The 19684-nt window shown below is 41.8% G+C and overlaps 1 protein-coding gene across 1 annotated transcript in view; it reads right to left on the bottom strand.

Moving 5' to 3' along the window:
* Positions 1-727: 727 nt before the first annotated feature.
* LOC139422945 (ephrin-B1-like) overlaps positions 728-19684 on the bottom strand; it is a 70623-nt gene continuing 51666 nt past the window's right edge. Inside the window, exons 3-5 of the mRNA XM_071174439.1 lie at positions 17621-17713; positions 13085-13216; positions 728-5115 (exon numbers count right to left, since the gene is read on the bottom strand). Coding sequence (XP_071030540.1) covers positions 4733-5115; positions 13085-13216; positions 17621-17713 — 608 coding nt within the window. The 3' untranslated portion in view covers positions 728-4732. The remainder of the gene's footprint in view (positions 5116-13084; positions 13217-17620; positions 17714-19684) is intronic.

Here is a 19684-nt window from a genome sequence, read left to right as displayed (position 1 = left end):
ATAGGCTTCAGATGGAATGCCTGTCTTACAGAGACAGATCAAAGTTTTGGATGTAAAATAATGATAACCAACATTTATTTTGTTCAGCTAAGAAATGTGGCTGTTGAAATATACACTGTATGTACAAAATATTAGGAACACCTTCCTAATATTGAGTTGCACCCCCTTTTCCCCTCAGAACAGCCTCAATTAATCAGGGCATGGACTACAAAGTGTGGAAAGCGTTCCACAGGGATGCTGGCCCATGTTGACTCCAATGCTTCCCACAGTTGTGTCAAGTTGGTTGGATGTCCGGTGGGAGATGGACCATTCTTGATACACACAGGAAACTGTTGAGCGTGAAACACTCAGTAGCATTGCAGTTCTTGACACATTCAAACCAGTGCACCTGGCACCTACTACCATACCTCGTTCAAAAGCACTTAAATCTTTTGTCTTTCCTACTCACCCTCTGAATGGCACACATACACAATCCATGTCTCAATTGTCTCAAGGCTTTAAAAAATCATTCTTTAACATATCTCCTCCTCTTCATCTACGCTGATTGAAGTGTATTTAACAGGTGACATCAATAAGGGATCATAGCCCTCACCTCGTCAGTCTGTCAGGTGCTCCTAATGTTTTGTACACACACAGTGGTGCCTTGCATAAGACACACATTCTACTGTGCAGGGTCAATGCACCATATGCTATCGATTTTTTCTAATAAAAGACGACACCAGATAAATCCATAGGAAAAATTTATTTATCAATATGCAATATCAGGATTTCAAACTTGGCTCATGGAATTTCCATTCCATAGTAACTGGTTATGTTGAACATGGGTTGAAGCTGTGTGTGAATGAAAGGCGAAATATATGAACATGGAGCAGACGCAAAAAAAACTAATTCACTGGGATTGCATACATTTACATTGAAAATAATACTGAATCATGAACAGAAATAAAACAATGACAATAATGACTTACTGAGGGCAGGGAAAGTGAGCAACCAGCCACACTGAACAAGTCATTAGTGTTTAAACTGTATTGAGCAGGAAAACCAAACCAAATAATGTAGATATTTTCCTTCTTACTCCAATAGCATGGAGATGTTCACACACTTCAGCTTTCAGGTTGCTAAGCACTGCTGTAATATTTTTCAACTATGCGAGTGGCCTGGCCTCCATACACAGCACAGCAGAGGTGGGCTGAATTTGGCTGTGTGGCTGATGGCTGAGGAAATGTCTGGGGCTTGAGCTGCTTTCTCATTACAGCGAGCCAGAGATAATATCGTGATAATCTGTGGAGGTCAAGAGAGCGTGTCCATTTCACCTTGAGGGGTGTCGAAGGACTGAGATAGAGCCATGTATGTTGGCCTTATTTATTTCCCAAAGTCGCAAGCTCAGCAGACCTCCTCCAAGCACGATGCTTCTTCTTCACCTTGGATTCTCACGACTAGAGATGGAATTACTGTATCCTTGGTCAGTGAGACCATACAGAGTTCAGGGAAACTTGCATGGAAAGATGCCCGGAATAATGTATTGCTCATCTGAATATTTCTAATCAGCATGGGTAAAACATTTTTTTTTTTTTTACCTTTGTAGCATCGTATTATACTCAAACTCATCTTGATCAAAACATCAAGGCATCAAGTATTTAGTTGGTTGCTCACCATACCCTGTTTTTAAGATCACTAACATATCCATCGATTTTAAGAGGTGACTGTGTCACAGAGAAAATCTACAAAATGTATAGGAGAGTATCTGGCCCTTCTCTAGACTCCCAATCCAGTCCCCCACCCACCCACAAACAGTCTGTGACAGCAAGAATGAAACTGAGGGGAAATAATGTTTCTCATGTTGTATGTATGTGGTGAACAATGATACAATTGTCTTCTTTCCTTGCAAGGCCTGGCACTTAAAACACCTGCTCTAAGAGATTTGTGTCTATAAAAAAATCAAGATTTATACAAAATGTCTTTCCAGAAACACACCTATTTACAAAATTCTGCATAAAAAAAACACATTATGTTCATAAATGGGTCTCTATTAAATGTAACTTTAAAATGGTACTTTTTCACATATTTACATTATTTTAGGCCACTGTATTACCAAAAATAAAAACAAACAATAAACAAGCAGTAAAGGGACATCACATGTTACTTCTAGGACTACAGGGTATTGTGTTACTGTAAATAATTGAAGATCACACAGTGGTGTACACATTATCCTTAAACATTGTGAAGATGATCATTGTGTAATAAACTATACCTTTACCCAATGACAAACAACACACAACAATAAAACAATGCTTGTTCAATAGCTAAAGAATTAGGATTCTGTTTGTCACCAGTTTGTCATTGACTTAATTTGAGCTTTATTCTTAACACTTTTTTATAAAACTTAGTTACAGTATAATTCAGTTCAAAACAAACAAAATATGTTTAAAAAATTTCAAATCATGGTTAGAGTCATATTTGCATATGTTGTAGACATAATTTATTTATGTAATGTAAGTGATAATGTACAAGACACCGGGAAGGCAAAAGTCAACTTTGAGGCTATTTTTCAGCGAAACAATGTTAATTTATCCAAATAAATCCAGACTGAAAAAAAGATTTATATAATGTTTCAAAAGAAGAGTCAATCTGCTCTAACCCTCAAAGCAAACAAATATGTCAATCTACAGTCACATCCATCTAAATAACAGTGAATCTGCTCTCTTATCTGAAACAATGCCAACAAACTGGTGTCCTGCTCTCGCTGATAAACTTCTTAATAACTTAAAATAATCTCAATGTTATCAACATGAAAAGTATGCCAGAGTAATTCTACTGTAAATACATGACAGTATCTATCTTGTTTCAAAATAAACACACAGGACTAGACTATGGGACCCACTTAAGTACATGGAGATAAGATATTGAAACAGAAAAATGTGTGATGATTCATATTGAAAACGATTTGGTACCAGTGTAATCTTGCCTGGTCTTTCAGGATGCCAGGTGATAGGAATGGTAAACCAGAGATGTTTTAGCGCCATCCCGTTGCGGTTGTAAAACTCTTTAGGAATTAAAAAAGCCTTTTTGTGAGTAGGAACAGTTTAAGATAAATATGTACTGTACTGCAATTATGTTTGTACAACAATTTATAATGAAGCAGAATCATGACTTACTTTAAGTGTCCACTCTGTACCTCTCTTGTCTGCGCTGTATTTAAATTTATTTTAAAGGTTTGGTTTTCCCATCATCGCACAGCTGAGGAGAATAGGGATTGGAGCTGGTTGCCAAACTCTTTCCATTGTCCTCAAACAAGCTTTTATGGAGATGCACAGCACGTTGGACATTACCTGCATCCCTTCTCATTCTGAGCACACGACTGATCCAGGCTCCATGCCTAAGTGGCTATGAATGAATTCAGACTCAAACATGAATGTGGCAAACAATAAAACCATCCTTAGCTACACCCCTAGTATTCCACTGTCTCCAGGAGCAGAACTATCAAATGTCATACCGTTAGGTGAACGCAAATCATTCCCTCCGAAGTCATCCAATTCTTCTGAGAACACGGCCTTTAGGTGGGAGCAAAAGGCTCTGCTCCTTTGATAACATCTTAATTGCTTCCACACTTTTTTCTACTCAAACCAATTTGATCTTGTTATTCTTTTTCACAAAGGGGAAAACTCGGAGTGAAAACCCTCGAGGCCGCTCAGACACAGAAGTGACCTGTCATTTTGAAACATAACCTTTTAGTTTTCTTTAAATTTATTTCAGTCATGATGACCTCTCACTGCAATTGAGTATGAGCTATTTGTCTTTCATTAATTCACATCCAGGGTGAGACATGTTCATTGCTAGTTTTTTCCCACCACAGTTGCATACCTGACTTTACCTGTTTGGACACGCTTAAAGAAGTATAACAGGAGACACATACTGAACACAATTATGGGACCTACATATGTAAGTGTTTGTTTCTTTTATAAACAGAAAGTGGACAACCTCAAAATAGCCATTAATGACACAGATCCTCCTACATGTGACAAAGTATCAGTAAAGGATACATGAAAAATATTAATATTTACCATAATATAGTATGTTTTAACTAGATATTCAGTAGAAATATTAATATTTACCATAATATAGCATGTATTAACTAGATATTCAGTAGAAAAGAAACACAATGTTGAAGGAGCAGACACTGGTGAAAAGGAAGCTACTGTAGGTGACTGATAAAAAACAATAGCGCAGGTAAAACACATTTGTTGTGAAAGGGAAGTGTATTTTGCTGTCATCACACTGTGCCTTTTTCTGTCTCTGAGCAAACAATGGAGGCTTCATTACAGGAATGGAGCCCATGAGTGACAGCCCTATTGCAGGGTCCTTTGTTTGTGTAGTATACCCTGTTTGCAACTTGTCTCCATTGTCAGAGTGAAGGCATCTCTACGCCATAGGCTTTACCGTCTTACAGTCTTCTCAGACACACAGTATAGCAAAACTTGGGTGAATTAAAATTTCTAGCTTGAAGCAGGAAGAGAAGACGACACAATCTCTCCAAAACCTGCCTTTGGCCTATCCGGAAACATGTTTCATGTTTTATGTTTCAACTACTGTATCCAGGACAACCTTCTTTCATTTCTGTTCTTGTGTCACTATTTTGAACATCAAAAGTGTCTTTCAACATCAGACGGACAAGGTAGTAAAAGGTAGGCCAGAATTCTCCCCTACAGCAAGCATCCTAGACATAGTCGTTGCCTCAGACCTTGTAGTAGATGTTGGCTGGGCTTTGCGCTGGCATCTCTTGGACTATATAAACCGGATGGCCATATTCCCCGCTCACCTTCTCGTAATGGGGACAGTAGTTGTTTTCTGTAGTCCGTAGCGGGATGATGATGTCACTGGGTTCGGAGCCGGCGTTCCCAGAGCACTTGGGGCTGGCCAGCGTGCTGAGTGACAGAGCGGTGGTCCGCTGCTGGGTGTGCTTACGGTTCCTCTTCTTCAGCTTGATCAGCAGGACGATGAGGATGATGATGATCAGGAGGAAGATGACGCATCCCGCCCCGATGACTGCAAACAGCGCTGGCTTGGAGGCAAAGAAACCCTCCGCTGAGTCTGACTTGTTGTCCTGGTTCATGGTGTCTGTTGATGGAAAAAAAAGGAATCAGTTAGCAGCAGGGAAAGAACGAGCGGTGGTCTGCTTGGCAGACTGTCAGACAAAGCTGTACTGTTGCTGATCATGATAGAGGTGGAACCCTGCGAGTGTGCAAATGGGTTCTCAAAGAGAAAAAAGGCTTCTTCCATTATTTCTCTGAATTGAGTGAGTAACTAGGGGCTTCCTGACTGTGTGGCCTTTGTGAGCATGTGGGGGTGTCAGTTTTAGACAGATGATAGCTCATTTCTTCTTGGCATGCATCTTGAGAGCGAGGGGAGGATTAAACTGTGTATGTTTAGCCATATGTTATAACTCCACATGAGGGGGTAAAGGAAGAGAAACTGTTTAAATGTATATTACCGGCTTGAGGGAAAAGAAAACACCAGTCTCTCATTAGACACAGAGGATGAGGACTGAGTCCAATTAGAGTGGCATGCCTATTTCCTGTGTGGTCCTGAAGCCTCCCTCCCTAACCCTCCCTCCCTTTCTTCACTATTTATACTCCACTGCATCCCAGCTCTGCCTGCCTGGAAGCACAGTTTCCACTGCTGCCTGGGAGCATAGTGTCCATTACTGCCTGTCTGCCTGGGAGCATAGCTTCCGCTGCTGCCTGTCTGCCTGGGAGCATAGCTTCCGCTGCTGCCTGTCTGCCTGGGAGCATAGCTTACACTGCTGCCTGGCTGCCTGGGAGCATAGCTTCCACTGCTGCCTGCCTGCCTGGGAGCACAGCTTTGAGGGCTGCCTGCCTGGGAGCATGGCTTCCACTGCTGACTGCCTGCCCAATGCTGCTGCCGCACTGTCAAACCGGAGGCTGCTAGCTACAGTGCCTTGCAAAAGTATTCATCCCCCTTGCCGTTTTTCCTATTTCGTTGCCTTACAACCTGTAATTTAAATGGATTTTATTTGGATTTCATGTAATGGACATACACAAAATAGTCCAAATTGGTGAAGTGAAATGAAAAAAATGTCTTCTTTAAAAAATAAAAAAAAATGAAAAGGTGGTGCGTGCATATGTATTCACTCCCTTTGATATGAAGCCCCTAAATAATATCTGGTGCAACAAATTACCTTCAGAAGTCACATAATTAGTTAAATAAATTCCACCTGTGTGCAATCTAAGTGTCACATGATCTCAGTATATATACAAACCTGTTCCGAAAGGCCCCAGAGTCTGCAACACCACTAAGCAAGGGGCACCACCAAGCAAGCGGAACCATGAAGACCAAGGAGCTCCCCAAACAGGTCAGGGACAAAGTTGTGGAGAAGTACAGATCAGGGTTAGGTTATAAAAAAATATCTGAAGCTTTGAACATCCCACGGAGCACCATTAAATCCATTATTAAAAAATGGAAAGAGTATGGCACCACAACAAATCTGCAAAGAGAGGGTTGCCCACCAAAACTCACGGACCAGGCAAGGAGGGCATTAATCAGAAAGGCAACAAAGAGACCAAAGATAACCCTGAAGGATCTGCAAAGCTCCACAGCGGAGATTGGAGTATCTGTCCATAGGACCACTTTAAGCCGTACACTCCACAAAGCTGGGCTTTACAGAAGAGTGACCAGAAAAAAAGCCATTGCTTAAAGAAAAAAATAATCAAACACATTTAGTGTTCGCCAAAAGGCATGTGGGAGACTCCACAAACATGTGGAAGAAGGTACTCTGGTCAGATGAGACAAAAATGTTGCTTTTTGGCCATCAAGGAAAACGCTATGTCTAGCGCAAACCCAACACCTCTCAACACCCCGAGAACACCATCCCCACAATTAAGCATGGTGGTGGCAGCATCATGCTGTGGGGATGTGTTTTTTTATCGGCAGGGACTGGGAAACTGGTCAGAAATGAAGGAACAATGGATGATGCTAAATACAGATAAATTCTTGAAGGAAACCTGTTTCAGTCTTCCAGAGATTTTCTGGTGGTTCACCTTCCAGCAGGACAATGACCCTAAGCATACTGATAAAGCAACACTTGAGTGGTTTAAGGGGAAACATTTAAATGTCTTGGAATGGCCTAGTCAAAGCCCAGACCCCAATCCAATTGAGAATCTGTGGTATGACTTAAAGATTGCTGTACACCAGAGGAACCCATCCAACGAAGGAGCTGGAGCAGTTTTGCCTTGAAGAATGGGCAAAAATCCCAGTGGCTAGATTTGCCAAGCTTAGAGGCATACCCCAAGAGACTTGCAGCTGTAATTGCTGCAAAAGGTGGCTCTACAAAGTTCAGACTTTTTGTTTTATTTCTTGTTTGTTTCTTTGCATCTTCAAAGTGGTAGGCATGTTGTGTAAATCGAATGATACAAACCCCCCCCCTAAAAATCAATTTTAATTCCAGGTTGTAAGGCAACAAAATAGGAAAAAATTCCAAGGGGGTGAATACTTCCGTAAGCCACTGTATGTTTACACTGGGGATGGAGGGATGGATTCCACAGTAAACCAAATCTCAGCTCTTATTATTTGTTCATTTATTTGGCAGGGTAAGATGACCTTGATGAAAGCGGAAGGAAATCCCATTTCAAAGTTGGCAGATGGAAAACAACAGACTATTGATCGTACATGAGACCATAGAGCCCAATGTGTGTGTTGAAGGCAATGGAAGTCTGTCGGTCCCCACTGCTTTTATTTTCCTGCTTGTCAAAAATATGTTGAGTGAACAAAAGACTAGTTTGTTCTCACTCACATTAATGAAGACCACCTGCCAGTTAATAAGAGGACGTTATCGTGACACGGAACATTGGCTTTCCTCAAGATCGTCTGAATGATTATGAAACACTAGAATTATTCAAATTACTTCTGGGTGAACAAATTTTCACATTTGCACCTAACTGTAGGCCCATGCCAACACTTCAGAATGTTCTGAATAATTTATAGAAATCTATTCTGGCTATCTCTCTACCCAGTTTAATTTAGATGTTGAGCATGAATGACTGTACAGAACGTGTTATTTATCATGTGTTTTCCTCACATTCTACGGAGACCGCTTCTGCTTCCAAAGAACTTAATAGCTCAGGAAAAATGTGCATACAAATGAAAGAGGTTAAACCTCTTTGTATTACAGAGAAAACAACATTTTACATTTAAATCGATTGAATGATTGGCAGAAGGAAGCAGTTTCCCTTGTTAAAAGCATTTTTCTGAATGCTTAGTCCCCTCTTGTACTCCCTGTTCACCCACAACTGTGTGGCCGCACACGACTCCAACACCATCCATAAGTTTGCTGATGACCAGATGGTGGCAGGGTCTACAGTCAATCACAGATTACAAAAAGAAAACCAGCCCCGTCACAGACCAGGATGTCTTGCTCCCAGGCAGACTAAATAACTTTTTTGCCCGCTTTGAAGACAATACAGTGCCACTGACACGGCCTGCTACCAAAACATGCAGACTCTCCTTCACTGCAGCCGACGTGAGTAAAACATTTAAACGTGTTAACCCTCGCAAGGCTGCAGACGGCATCCCCAGCCGCACCCTCAGAACATGCGCAGACCAGCTGGCTGGTGTGTTTACGGACATATTCAATCAATCCTAATCCCAGTCTGCTGTTCCCACATGCTTCAAGAGGGCCACCATTGTTCCTGTTCCCAAGAAAGCTAAGGTAACTGAGCTAAACGACTACCGCCCCGTAGCACTCACTTCCGTCATCATGAAGTGCTTTGAGAGACTAGTCAAGGACCATATCACCTCCACCCTACCTGACACTCTAGACCCACTCCAATTTGCTTACCGCCCAAATAGGTCCACAGACGATGCAATCTCAACCACACTGCACACTGCCCTAATCCATCTGGACAAGAGGAATACCTATGTGAGAATGCTGTTCATCGACTACAGCTCAGCATTTAACACCATAGTACCCTCCAAACTCGTCATCAAGCTCGAGACCCTGGGTCTCGACCCCGCCCTGTGCAACTGGGTACTGGACTTCCTGACGGGCCGCCCCCAGGTGGTGAGGGTAGGTAACAACATCTCCACCCCGCTCAACACTGGGGCCCCACAAGGGTGCGTTCTGAGCCCTCTCCTGTACTCCCTGTTCACCCACGACTGCGTGGCCACGCACGCCTCCAACTCAATCATCAAGTTTGCGGTGACACTACAGTGGTAGGCTTGATTACCAACAACGACGAGACGGCCTACAGGGAGGAGGTGAGGGCCCTCGGAGTGTGGTGTCAGGAAAATAACCTCACACTCAACGTCAACAAAACTAAGGAGATGATTGTGGACTTCAGGAAACAGCAGAGGGAGCACCCCCCTATCCACATCGATGGGACAGTAGTGGAGAGGGTAGTAAGTTTTAAGTTCCACGGCATACACATCACATACAAACTGAATTGGTCCACCCACACAGACAGCATCGTGAAGAAGGCGCAGCAGCGCCTCTTCAACCTCAGGAGGCTGAAGAAATTTGGCTTGTCACCAAAAACACTCACAAACTTCTACAGATGCACAATCGAGAGCATCCTGTCGGGCTGTATCACCGCCTGGTACGGCAACTGCTCCGCCCACAACCGTAAGGCTCTCCAGAGGGTAGTGAGGTCTGCACAACGCATCACCAGGGGCAAACTACCTGCCCTCCAGGACACCTACACCACCCGATGTCACAGGAAGGCCATAAAGATCATCAAGGACAACAACCACCCGAGCCACTGCCTGTTCACCCCGCTATCATCCAGAAGGCGAGGTCAGTACAGGTGCATCAAAGCTGGGACCAAGAGACTGAAAAACAGCTTCTATCTCAAGGCCATCAGACTGTTAAACAGCCACCACTAACATTGAGTGGCTGCTGCCAACACACTGACTCAACTCCAGCCACTTTAATCATGGGAATTGATGGAAATTGATGTAAAATATATCACTAGCCACTTTAAACAATGCTACTTAATATAATGTTTACATACCCTACGTTATTCATCTCATATGTATATGTATATACTGTACTCTATCATCTACTGCATCTTTACGTAATACATGTATCACTAGCCACTTTAAACTATGCCACTTTGTTTACATACCCTACATTACTCATCTCATGTATATACTGTACTCGATACCATCTACTGCATCTTGCCTATGCCGTTCTGTACCATCACTCATTCATATATCTTTATGTACAAATTCTTTATCCCTTTACACATGTGTGTATAAGGTAGTAGTTTTGGAATTGTTAGGTTAGATTACTCGTTGGTTATTACTGTATTGTCGGAACTAGAAGCACAAGCATTTTGCTACACTCGCATTAACATCTGCTAACAATGTGTATGTGACAAATACATTTGATTTGATTTGATTTGGTAGGCCTGATCACCAACGACGATGAGACAGCATATAGGGAGGAAGTCAGTTACCTGGTAGTGTGGTGCCAGGACAACAACCTCTCCCTCAACGTTATCAGGGCAAAGGAGCTGATCGTGGACTACAGGAAACGGAGATCAGAGCACGCCCCCATTCACATCAACAGGGCTGTAGTGGAGCGGGTCGAAAGCTTCAAGTTCCTCAGTGTCCACATAATTAAGAAATTAACATGGTCCACAATCACCAACACAGTCGTGAAGAAGGCATGACAACGCCTCTAACCCCTCAAGAGGCTGAAAAGATTTGGCATGGGCCCTCAGATCTTCAAAAAGGTGTACAGCTACACCATTGAGAGCATCTTGATTGGCTGCATCACCGCTTGGTATGGCAACTAACTGTTTGGCATCTGACCACAAGGCGCTAAAGAGGGTGGTGCAGACAGCCCAGTACATCACTAGGGCCGAGCTCCCTGCAATCCAGGACCTCTATACCAGGCGGTGTCAGAGGAAGGCCGGAAAATTGTCAAAGACCCCAGCCACCCTACTCATAGACTGTTCACTCTGCTACAGCATGGCAAGCGGTACCGGAGCGCCAAGTCTGGAACCAAAAGGCTCCTGAACAGCTTCTACCCCCAAGCCATAAGACTACTGAACAGCTTCTACCCCCAAGCCATAAGACTACTGAACAGCTTCTACCCCCAAGCCATAAGACTACTGAACATTTAATCAAATGGCCACCGGACTATTACATTGACCCTTTTTGCACTGAATCTCTTACACTGAATCTATGCACAATCACTGCACTCGCACACTCAGACATTATTACACTGACACTCCAACACACACTACATATGCTCACACCCACACACACACATGCACATTGATGCCACACACACTCACACACACTTTCACATGCTTCACATACACTGCTGCTACTCTGATTATTATCTATCCTGACTGCCTAGTCACTTTTACCCCTACCTACATGTACATATTACCTCAACTATTTCGTACCCCTGCACATTGACTTGGTACAGGTACTCCTTCTATAAAGCCTCATTATTTATTACGTTACTATTTCTTACTTTTTAACTGTGCAATGTTGGGAAAGGACTTGTAAGTAAGCATTTCATGGTAAAGTCTACACCTGTTGTATTTGGTGCATGTGACAAATAAAATTTGATTGGATTTACCTATGATATCTGTGCTCCTCTGTCAAAGCAGCGCGATGCTTCAACACAACAAAGGCAAAGCATTGTAACAAATATCTCACAGTATCTTTTAACTTTATAGCAGAGGGATAAATCTCCCAAAACTATCCCTAAATGTTTAAATGATGAAGTATTTGTAAGTTGAAACGTATCATTTTGGTCCTGCTGGCAGCTCTGACAATAAACCCATGCATATTTTGTCTGCTGTCCTGATTGGCTTTGGATCAGTTTTGTGCGTTTGGCCGCGTTCAGCTGTGGAGCTGTGCAGACAGGCATGATAAACCATCGACCTTTATTACATTCCTCTTCACCCGAGGTATGAGAGCTCTCGGGTAAGTCTGACTCAACAGGTTGTTATGGCGGCGCTCTTCTTCCTTCTATGCAGTTAAAGGAATAGGACAGAAACAAAAGTTCAAAGAAACACACATCAAGAAAAATGTCTGCCAAACCTTCATATTGAAAGAAAACCGCACTGTGGGAGACTTGGCAGCTGTCCATGATGTGAGGGAAGGCCACTTTTTCCAGAACATCTGATTTTATTTTGTCCTACAGCAGAGCCAGAACCCTTGGGCCCAAATGACTTTCTAAAACTATATAAACTTCAGCATTTTCTGCTTCCCCGTAAAAAAATACCATTCTGGTGACTGAAACCCTAGCAAAATAAATACAAATGGATCTATCCAATATGCAGAAATCATGCTCTTTATCTGCGGCTTGATCTCAGCCTAACAGCTAGGATTTTAATTTTTCATTGCCACACTTGAGCACCGTGTCTATCCACATTACTACTCAGCATAATTAATAAAGTGGTTCAGTGTAACTTTCTCAAACCAAAAGGGAAAAACATAATGTGTGTGTGTGTGTGTGTGTGTGTGTGTGTGTGTGTGTGTGTGTGTGTGTGTGTGTGTGTGTGTGTGTCCACAAAAATTGTAAAGGCACTAACATTTTGTTAGTCCCCACAAGGTCAAATGCTATTTCTAGTGGGTTTAGGGTTAAGGTTAGAATTAGTGTTAAGCTTAGAATTAGGGTTAGGTGCTAGGGTTAGGTTAAAGGTTAGGGTTAAGGTTAAGGTTAGGTTTGGGGGTTAGGGAAAATAGGATTTTGAATGGGACTGAATTGGGTTTCCCCACAAGTTTAGTAATACAATACTGTGTGTGTGTGTGTGTGTGTGTGTGTGTGTGTGTGTGTGTGTGTGTGTGTGTGTGTGTGTGTGTGTGTGTGTGTGTGTGTGTGTGTGTGTGTGTGTGTGTGCGTGCGTGTGTGTGTGGTGGAGCATTGTACAGAGAACAATGGTTTCACATAATAGGATACAGTATTGGAAGCAAAACCATGACCTTTTGGCATTGAAGGTTACAGTCAAATCTTGAACACTGATAATAAGGACTAGAGCACAAAACCAGGAAACAGGGGTCATACTGTGGCAAATACTCCTTTTCCCACAAGTCTGAGCATCCTCACCTTTGTTGCCTGGCTCCACGGCCCCACCACTGCCCCCCTTCTTATTTGGTTTTGTGGTTGTCTCCTTCACAACGTTTTCCTCTTGGCTGGGCTTCTCTGTTATCACTGGGTCCGGTACAACTGTGTTCGGGTCTGCAATTTGGACGAAGAACGTTAACAAAGTTAGATTCCAATGTGAATATTGTAAATGCTGTTGGTCCTTTTAGTATCATTTTACAATAAAGATTTGAAATGGGGCGTGGAATGGGAGCCATAGTAATCAGTTCCTTTGACCCCAATTTTATGTCCTAATTAAAGCCAATTAATATAAAGTCTGAGGCATGCATGACAGTGTCTGCTATAACCTGACAAATGAAGCTATAAAATGACATTAGTCGTTTTTTGCGGTAACACTTTACTTGACACATAGCTTCATAACACGTTATGACACGATTATAACCATGTCATAATATGTCATAACAGCTGACAACCTGTTATAATGTGGTCATAACAATGTCACGACACATATTTAGACCTATTGTGACACACAGTATATTGTGTTATTTTATGGCTGGTTATGACACCTACATAAGAGTGTCAAAACCAAAAAAAACTACCACACAAGGCAAAATATTCCATTACACCATAGCCTACGTGTCAACTGTATATTTATGTTTGTTTTTTATTGACCATATTAAATTATATTAATTGCACACAGATTGATGTCAGACACGCACCTACCCCAATGCTCTGTTGCTGATGATTGGGATGAATGCAGGAGCAGATTTCAGGAGCAGGACAAGACACCCTCTTTTTGACTGATATAACGGCATGCAGGTGATAGGCCTATCTGGCTTATATGATTATATTGGCCATAATGCTTCTTGAAACTGTCACAAAGTGAATTTTCTTAGTCCAAGTAAAGTGACACAGGATGGTCATAATGCTTCTTGACAGTGTCATAAAGTGTATTTTCTTAGTCCAAGTAAAGTGACACAGGATGGTCATAATGCTTCTTGACAGTGTCATAAAGTGTATTTTCTTAGTCCAAGTAAAGTGACAAAGGATGGTCATAATGATTTATGACAGTGTCATATTTTCTACAAGTTATTTAAAATATGATGGGAAAAAAACATGACTGTAAAGAATTCATTACAAACAAAGGATTTTATAAACAAACTTTTGAACAAAAGGAAACTTCTTAGCAGGGAAAACAATTATCTGAATAAATCATTTGAATAAATGTAGGTCTCATAACCAGCCATAAAATAATGTAATATACTGTATGTCACCACACGTGTAAATATGGGTCATGACAGTGTTATGACCATATTATGACATGTTATGTCAGCTGTTGTGACATATTATGACATGGTTATGAGTGGTGTCAAGTAAAGTGTTACCCTTTTTGCATTGTTCCCCTGAGTGCCATCAATGTAGAAGCATAAGGGGAGTAGTCTGAATACACTGGCATTAAGGGAGATTTCATCGACTGGAAAATCATTGAAGTGTACATGGGAGGCTGTTGGTAGGAGTTAAAGGAGGACAGGCTCATTGTAATGGCTGGAATGGAATACATGGAACAGAGTCAATACAATATATAGAACAGAGTTTCTATATGCTTGATGTGTTTGATATCGTTCCATTTATTCCATTCTAGTCTTTACAATCAGACTTTAAAATGTAATCTGGAAAACAATTTTTTATACTAGATTGATAGTAAATGTACCAATTATATGACAAGGGAACAACAGTCCCAACTTTTTCATTGTCAATAATTCCATTTTGCCCATATTCTTGATAAAGAATGTTAAGCTCTCTGGCTTGAGACCACAAAAATCAACCAAATCTGTGAAATAGCACTGCTAATAACTATCTTGAAAATACTGTGATTGAAAAAAAATTGTTTAGACGTTAAATTATAAACAAATATAGGTTCATTATAATTTCTACACACTTTCTACCTGGTTTTAGTCGCTACCCATTCAAAACCTAATTTGGGTCGATACCCACCAGTTGAGAATCACTGATCGAAATGGCACCCTCAGTTTTCTCAGTTTGATTACAGTTAAAATAACTATTGTGCCAGAAGCATTGGTGGTGTGATGTCTGCTACTGCTGACTGCTGGTTCCTAATGTGCAGCACAACATATGGGGCTGTCAACAACAACTGAAGTATCTCCACCCCCAAAACAATATCACACATCTTAAAATGACAGCCTGTTTAAAAACTAAATGTCACATCCATAGCTATAAATATCAAAGTGGTCAATTCAGCAGTTTCAAACATCGACAGGCCTTGCTCTAGCTGATTATACTAACATTGTAAAAGCTTTGGTTAGAGATGAGAGAGAGGCCATCAAAGCCATCAGCCTCCATTTAAACTAACCAGCATTCGGTGCCACACCATCTAATTTCATGGGTTAATTGACATCTGATAATTACATAAAATTCAATGTTCACACACAAATCAATAAATTCAATCTCAGTGTGCAGTAATACAAGAGTGACTCAGTATGAGGAAGTGCATCAGCTGATTCTGACACAGTCTGTTGTTACATGGAAAAGTCTAAACGGGGTCCTTGGGACATCCCAACTCTGAAGTCATCCCATTGAAGTTGACATTACAAATGGTTAAGGTAAGGGTTAAAGTTAGGGTTAGGTAAGATATATGGTTAGGGTTAAGGTTAGGTTTATGGTTTAGGGTAGGGATGTCTCAAGGATTCCGGATAGCACTAACTGTCGTTACATATTCAGATATTAGTCATAATCTTCTCCAATCATTGACATTTTGGTTAACAAATGCATTTTGTTAGAGACAAAGTTCTCTCCATGAAAAAGATATGCATACCATTATTCTTTATTTTTACCAAGGGATTAGTACTGTGCTGTATATCATCTTCTAATAATATGTTGTTTTGTTCATTGTTTTGTGTGTTGTTTACAATCATACTTTAGTGACAGTTGTCCTGGATGAGTCAGTGTAATAAAAACAAAGGGGCGATACTATTTCCTCATTACTTCATTGTATGTGATTTGTTTCTCTGTGTCCACATTATTTGTGGCAATAGAGTTTCTATGACTCACTGTTTGAAAATAAGACACAATCCTTCAGCAAACACACAGCTGAATGTACTATGACCTAGCGTCAGCAACGTCATTGCTCCAAATCATAAAGAAATAAACCGTTGCATTCCAACCGTAACAGCCTGCACAAGACAGCAATGTTAATGACATAGCCTATTTAATCTTTTAACTGTTTCCTAGCTCCTATCATAGTGGTTACCGTGTATTAAACACAGCTTTACGCAAACAAGTCTTGAGAAAGACAAAAGGAATGTCAAACCAATGATGATAATTATTATCTCAAGTCAGCTATAAAAATAATCCCCAGCCTATGCCTTAACAGCCCATATGTGTAGAATCGGAGTCTTATCGGCGGACCCTCTCTTTGTGGTTTGTTTGCTTTGGATGTGACGGGGACTAGGGCAGGGTTTTAGACCGACCTTGACACTCCTAGCCTGACGCCAGACCCAGATGAGTGGGCCAATATACCAGTGAGGGGTTAAGGAGAGGGAGAGTGCACGTGATGATTGATGGTATCTATATGGGGACCCCCGTTTTTTTCTCCAATGGTCTCATCTGTTTTACACGGCTGATAGTGCATTCGGTATATGTCTTTATTCCTTCATCACATTGATTTCTGCTGAAATGATTTGTGTTGGCCTCGTAATACACTGTCAGTGTGGTAATGTATTGAGACAAATGCGTATACATGTTGCACAGTGTTATTTATAAAAGCTAGTGGGGGCATGCCATGGCAGATTAGACAGCCCACATCACATCAATGTAGAATGCCTGGGAACTCTTGCCCCACTTATCTCAATGCATTGACATTCTGTTAAGGAGCACTCGGAGGTTGCTGCCTCATTTGGATAACAATGTCAACACTTATTTGAGTTTGTGACACTGTGTGAGAGACAAGGTTTAAATATGTTAAAGAGAGTGACAGTGTGTGAGAAACCTGGACTCTTCAGGCAAAGCAATCTCATTCATGTTAGACCGACAGGCTGTCTAAGTAATAGGACAACAGGTAGCCTGTAACATGCTCTCCGAGAATGTCCTGAATATTTTCCACAGCTTTCATTTTCTCATTGTGTGAGTGAGTTCTTTTGATATGTGTGAGAAAGTATTCAGTGTGTCTCTGTCTGTATTTGCACAAGAGCTTTTCTTTATTTTCATCTTTCCCTTCTCAAAAAAAGAAAAGTAAAGAATGGAGTGAAATGTGATGTCTGAGGCCCTTATTTTATGAGCGATGAAGTCACTAGACGACTCTCCACACACTGTGAGTAGCAGAGCGGAGTAGCCCACTGTAAAAAACAATGTCTGGTTGTCTGGCTATATAAACAATAGTTAATGAAATGCTCCTCGTAATGACATTCCCCGTACAAAGCTTTCATTATCACTCATCCATAGTTATATCCTGCCTGGCTCTATTGTGACTACCTTTAACTCTTTTTCTGGTGTTCCAGCCAGTCCACAGAGACGCTTACTTACCCTGGCCCACTTTCATGACGATCTTCATAGAGAGGGTGTTGCAGACCCCTCCTTCCCTGTTCTCCAGGCCCTCCAGGGTCCCATTGGAAGTGGCTGTGATGAGAGACAGGAAACAGCATTGGAACATAAATAATAATTACAGACACTCAGAATTAATGTACAGCTTGATTGTTCATTCATGAAGAGATCTCTATAAATCTATATATATGGCTATATCACCGCACACTGATGGATGCAATTATTTAATAGATAATTCTAAAAACTAGACAATGGTTGCTGTCCATGCCTCATAAGATATCATCTAACCACTTGTGCTGAGAAAACACTTTTCTAACCCCATAATATAGATACAGGTATAAACCTGTTGATGCTTACAACAGGTTTTCATCTTTTAACTGCACACTGGTAATGTCCGCTTGTGTTGTAGTTTGAGCACCACATACATACAAGGCTCTTTATACATTCTTCTTGTGTGCGCTGCGTATATCTGTACACGAGGAAGGAAATGGATGATGAAAATGGATGATGAAAAGCCCTTGAGTGGGCTCTCATCTTACTAAGACATGGCTGTGATAGTAATCTGATCCCAGGGGAATGTGGTGCTTTCAAAACACTGCTGAAATCATACATGTGGAGAGAGGAAGGTGTACACACTGCACAGTTCAACATTTTTACGTGTGGTAATCACATTTTTACCCACCTTCCCCCCCTGACTCTCTACCCCTCCTCTCCAAAGCTTAAAGAGGTTTTTGTTCTTTCCTTTTTGCTGAAGAAATGTACCAAACATTTGGCAAGGCAAGTTATGCCAGAAGCAATTATGGCGAGCTGCAAATGCCAGGGGCTTAGCTTTCTCTTTCGGCATGCCCTGTAATTAGAGACTGGGTGGCACAGTGGCCTGCAGCCCTTATCTCGGAGGGGCTTTCCTTCAAATCAATACCCACTGAGGGGAGCTGAGGAGGCCAGGGGAAAGGGGAAGCCAATAGGGTCTCTGTCTCCCTGTGTTGCTCCTGTCAGCTCTGCTTCCCAAGGACTTAAGTCACAGAAACGGGGCGCAATTGGAACTCTCTAGTCTAAGTTGGGACAGAAAAGACGAGGACAAGGAGTGTGAATATGGATCGGGTTCTGGATAATTCTCTCAGCCCATAGATACAAGGGGGCGGTTTCCATGCCAGTGAAAGCCGGTGCCCCGCCCTGCCCCGTTTGATTCTTTTCAGACCTGCTCCGTGGGTATTTTCACCTTCAGAAACCTCCGCTTTTTTCTCCATCTGCTCCATTCTCCTCCTCACAAGGCACTAAAGGAACGGCCACCTTATTAGCTGGTCCAGATTCCCCCCTCATTAAGAGTCATGAATGAGTTGCCATGTAGGAGAGTGTTTGACTAATAAGGTCCCTCTCCAGGAGAATCAAAGCCCCTCTCAGTGGAGCCCAGTCACAATGGCGGTGGGCCGGTGAGAATGGGGCATGTGGCGCTGCTCCAGCAGAGGTATCCCACCACACCACTGGCTCAAATCACCAACTGCTCAACAACACAGAATGGGAGGCCTGTGAACCTGATTTCTCTCTTTCTTTCCCACATTTAGTTTTTCATTCTTCAAGGATGCAATTAGAAGACAGAGGACAAACCAAACTGGGTTCATTACAAACATTTTGGATTAGCAAATCATTCTTATGGCGTAGCCAGATAGAACAAAAGGAGAATGAGTTATTTTGTTTTACAGACAAAGCTTAAAAGGAGCTTACATTGACGCCAATGTACTAATGAGACCCTGCATATATTGGCAGAAACATTATAATGGAAACTGATTCATTAAGGTATGGAGCTTGAGAGGTATAGTGAGAAGACAATCTCATTGACTATTGGCCCATGCAGGGATTAAACGTGGAATCTAGCCTTATCAATCTACAAGCCTTGACCTTAGCTGATTACATTACCTGCCTGTCTCCTTCACATTTCATGCTCTATCATGCAGGGTAATTTCTGTTACTCTCTCTCACTACTACTACCAATTGAGACCTCTCCATCAGCCGAGAGAGGCCCCAGCAAACTAATGTCGGCTTTAAATA

This window comes from Oncorhynchus clarkii, chromosome 12 (assembly GCF_045791955.1).
Source record: "Oncorhynchus clarkii lewisi isolate Uvic-CL-2024 chromosome 12, UVic_Ocla_1.0, whole genome shotgun sequence".
NCBI lineage: Eukaryota > Metazoa > Chordata > Actinopteri > Salmoniformes > Salmonidae > Oncorhynchus > Oncorhynchus clarkii.
The sequence above is the reverse complement of the archived record's forward strand: the minus strand, read 5'-3'. Positions and strand labels throughout refer to the sequence as shown.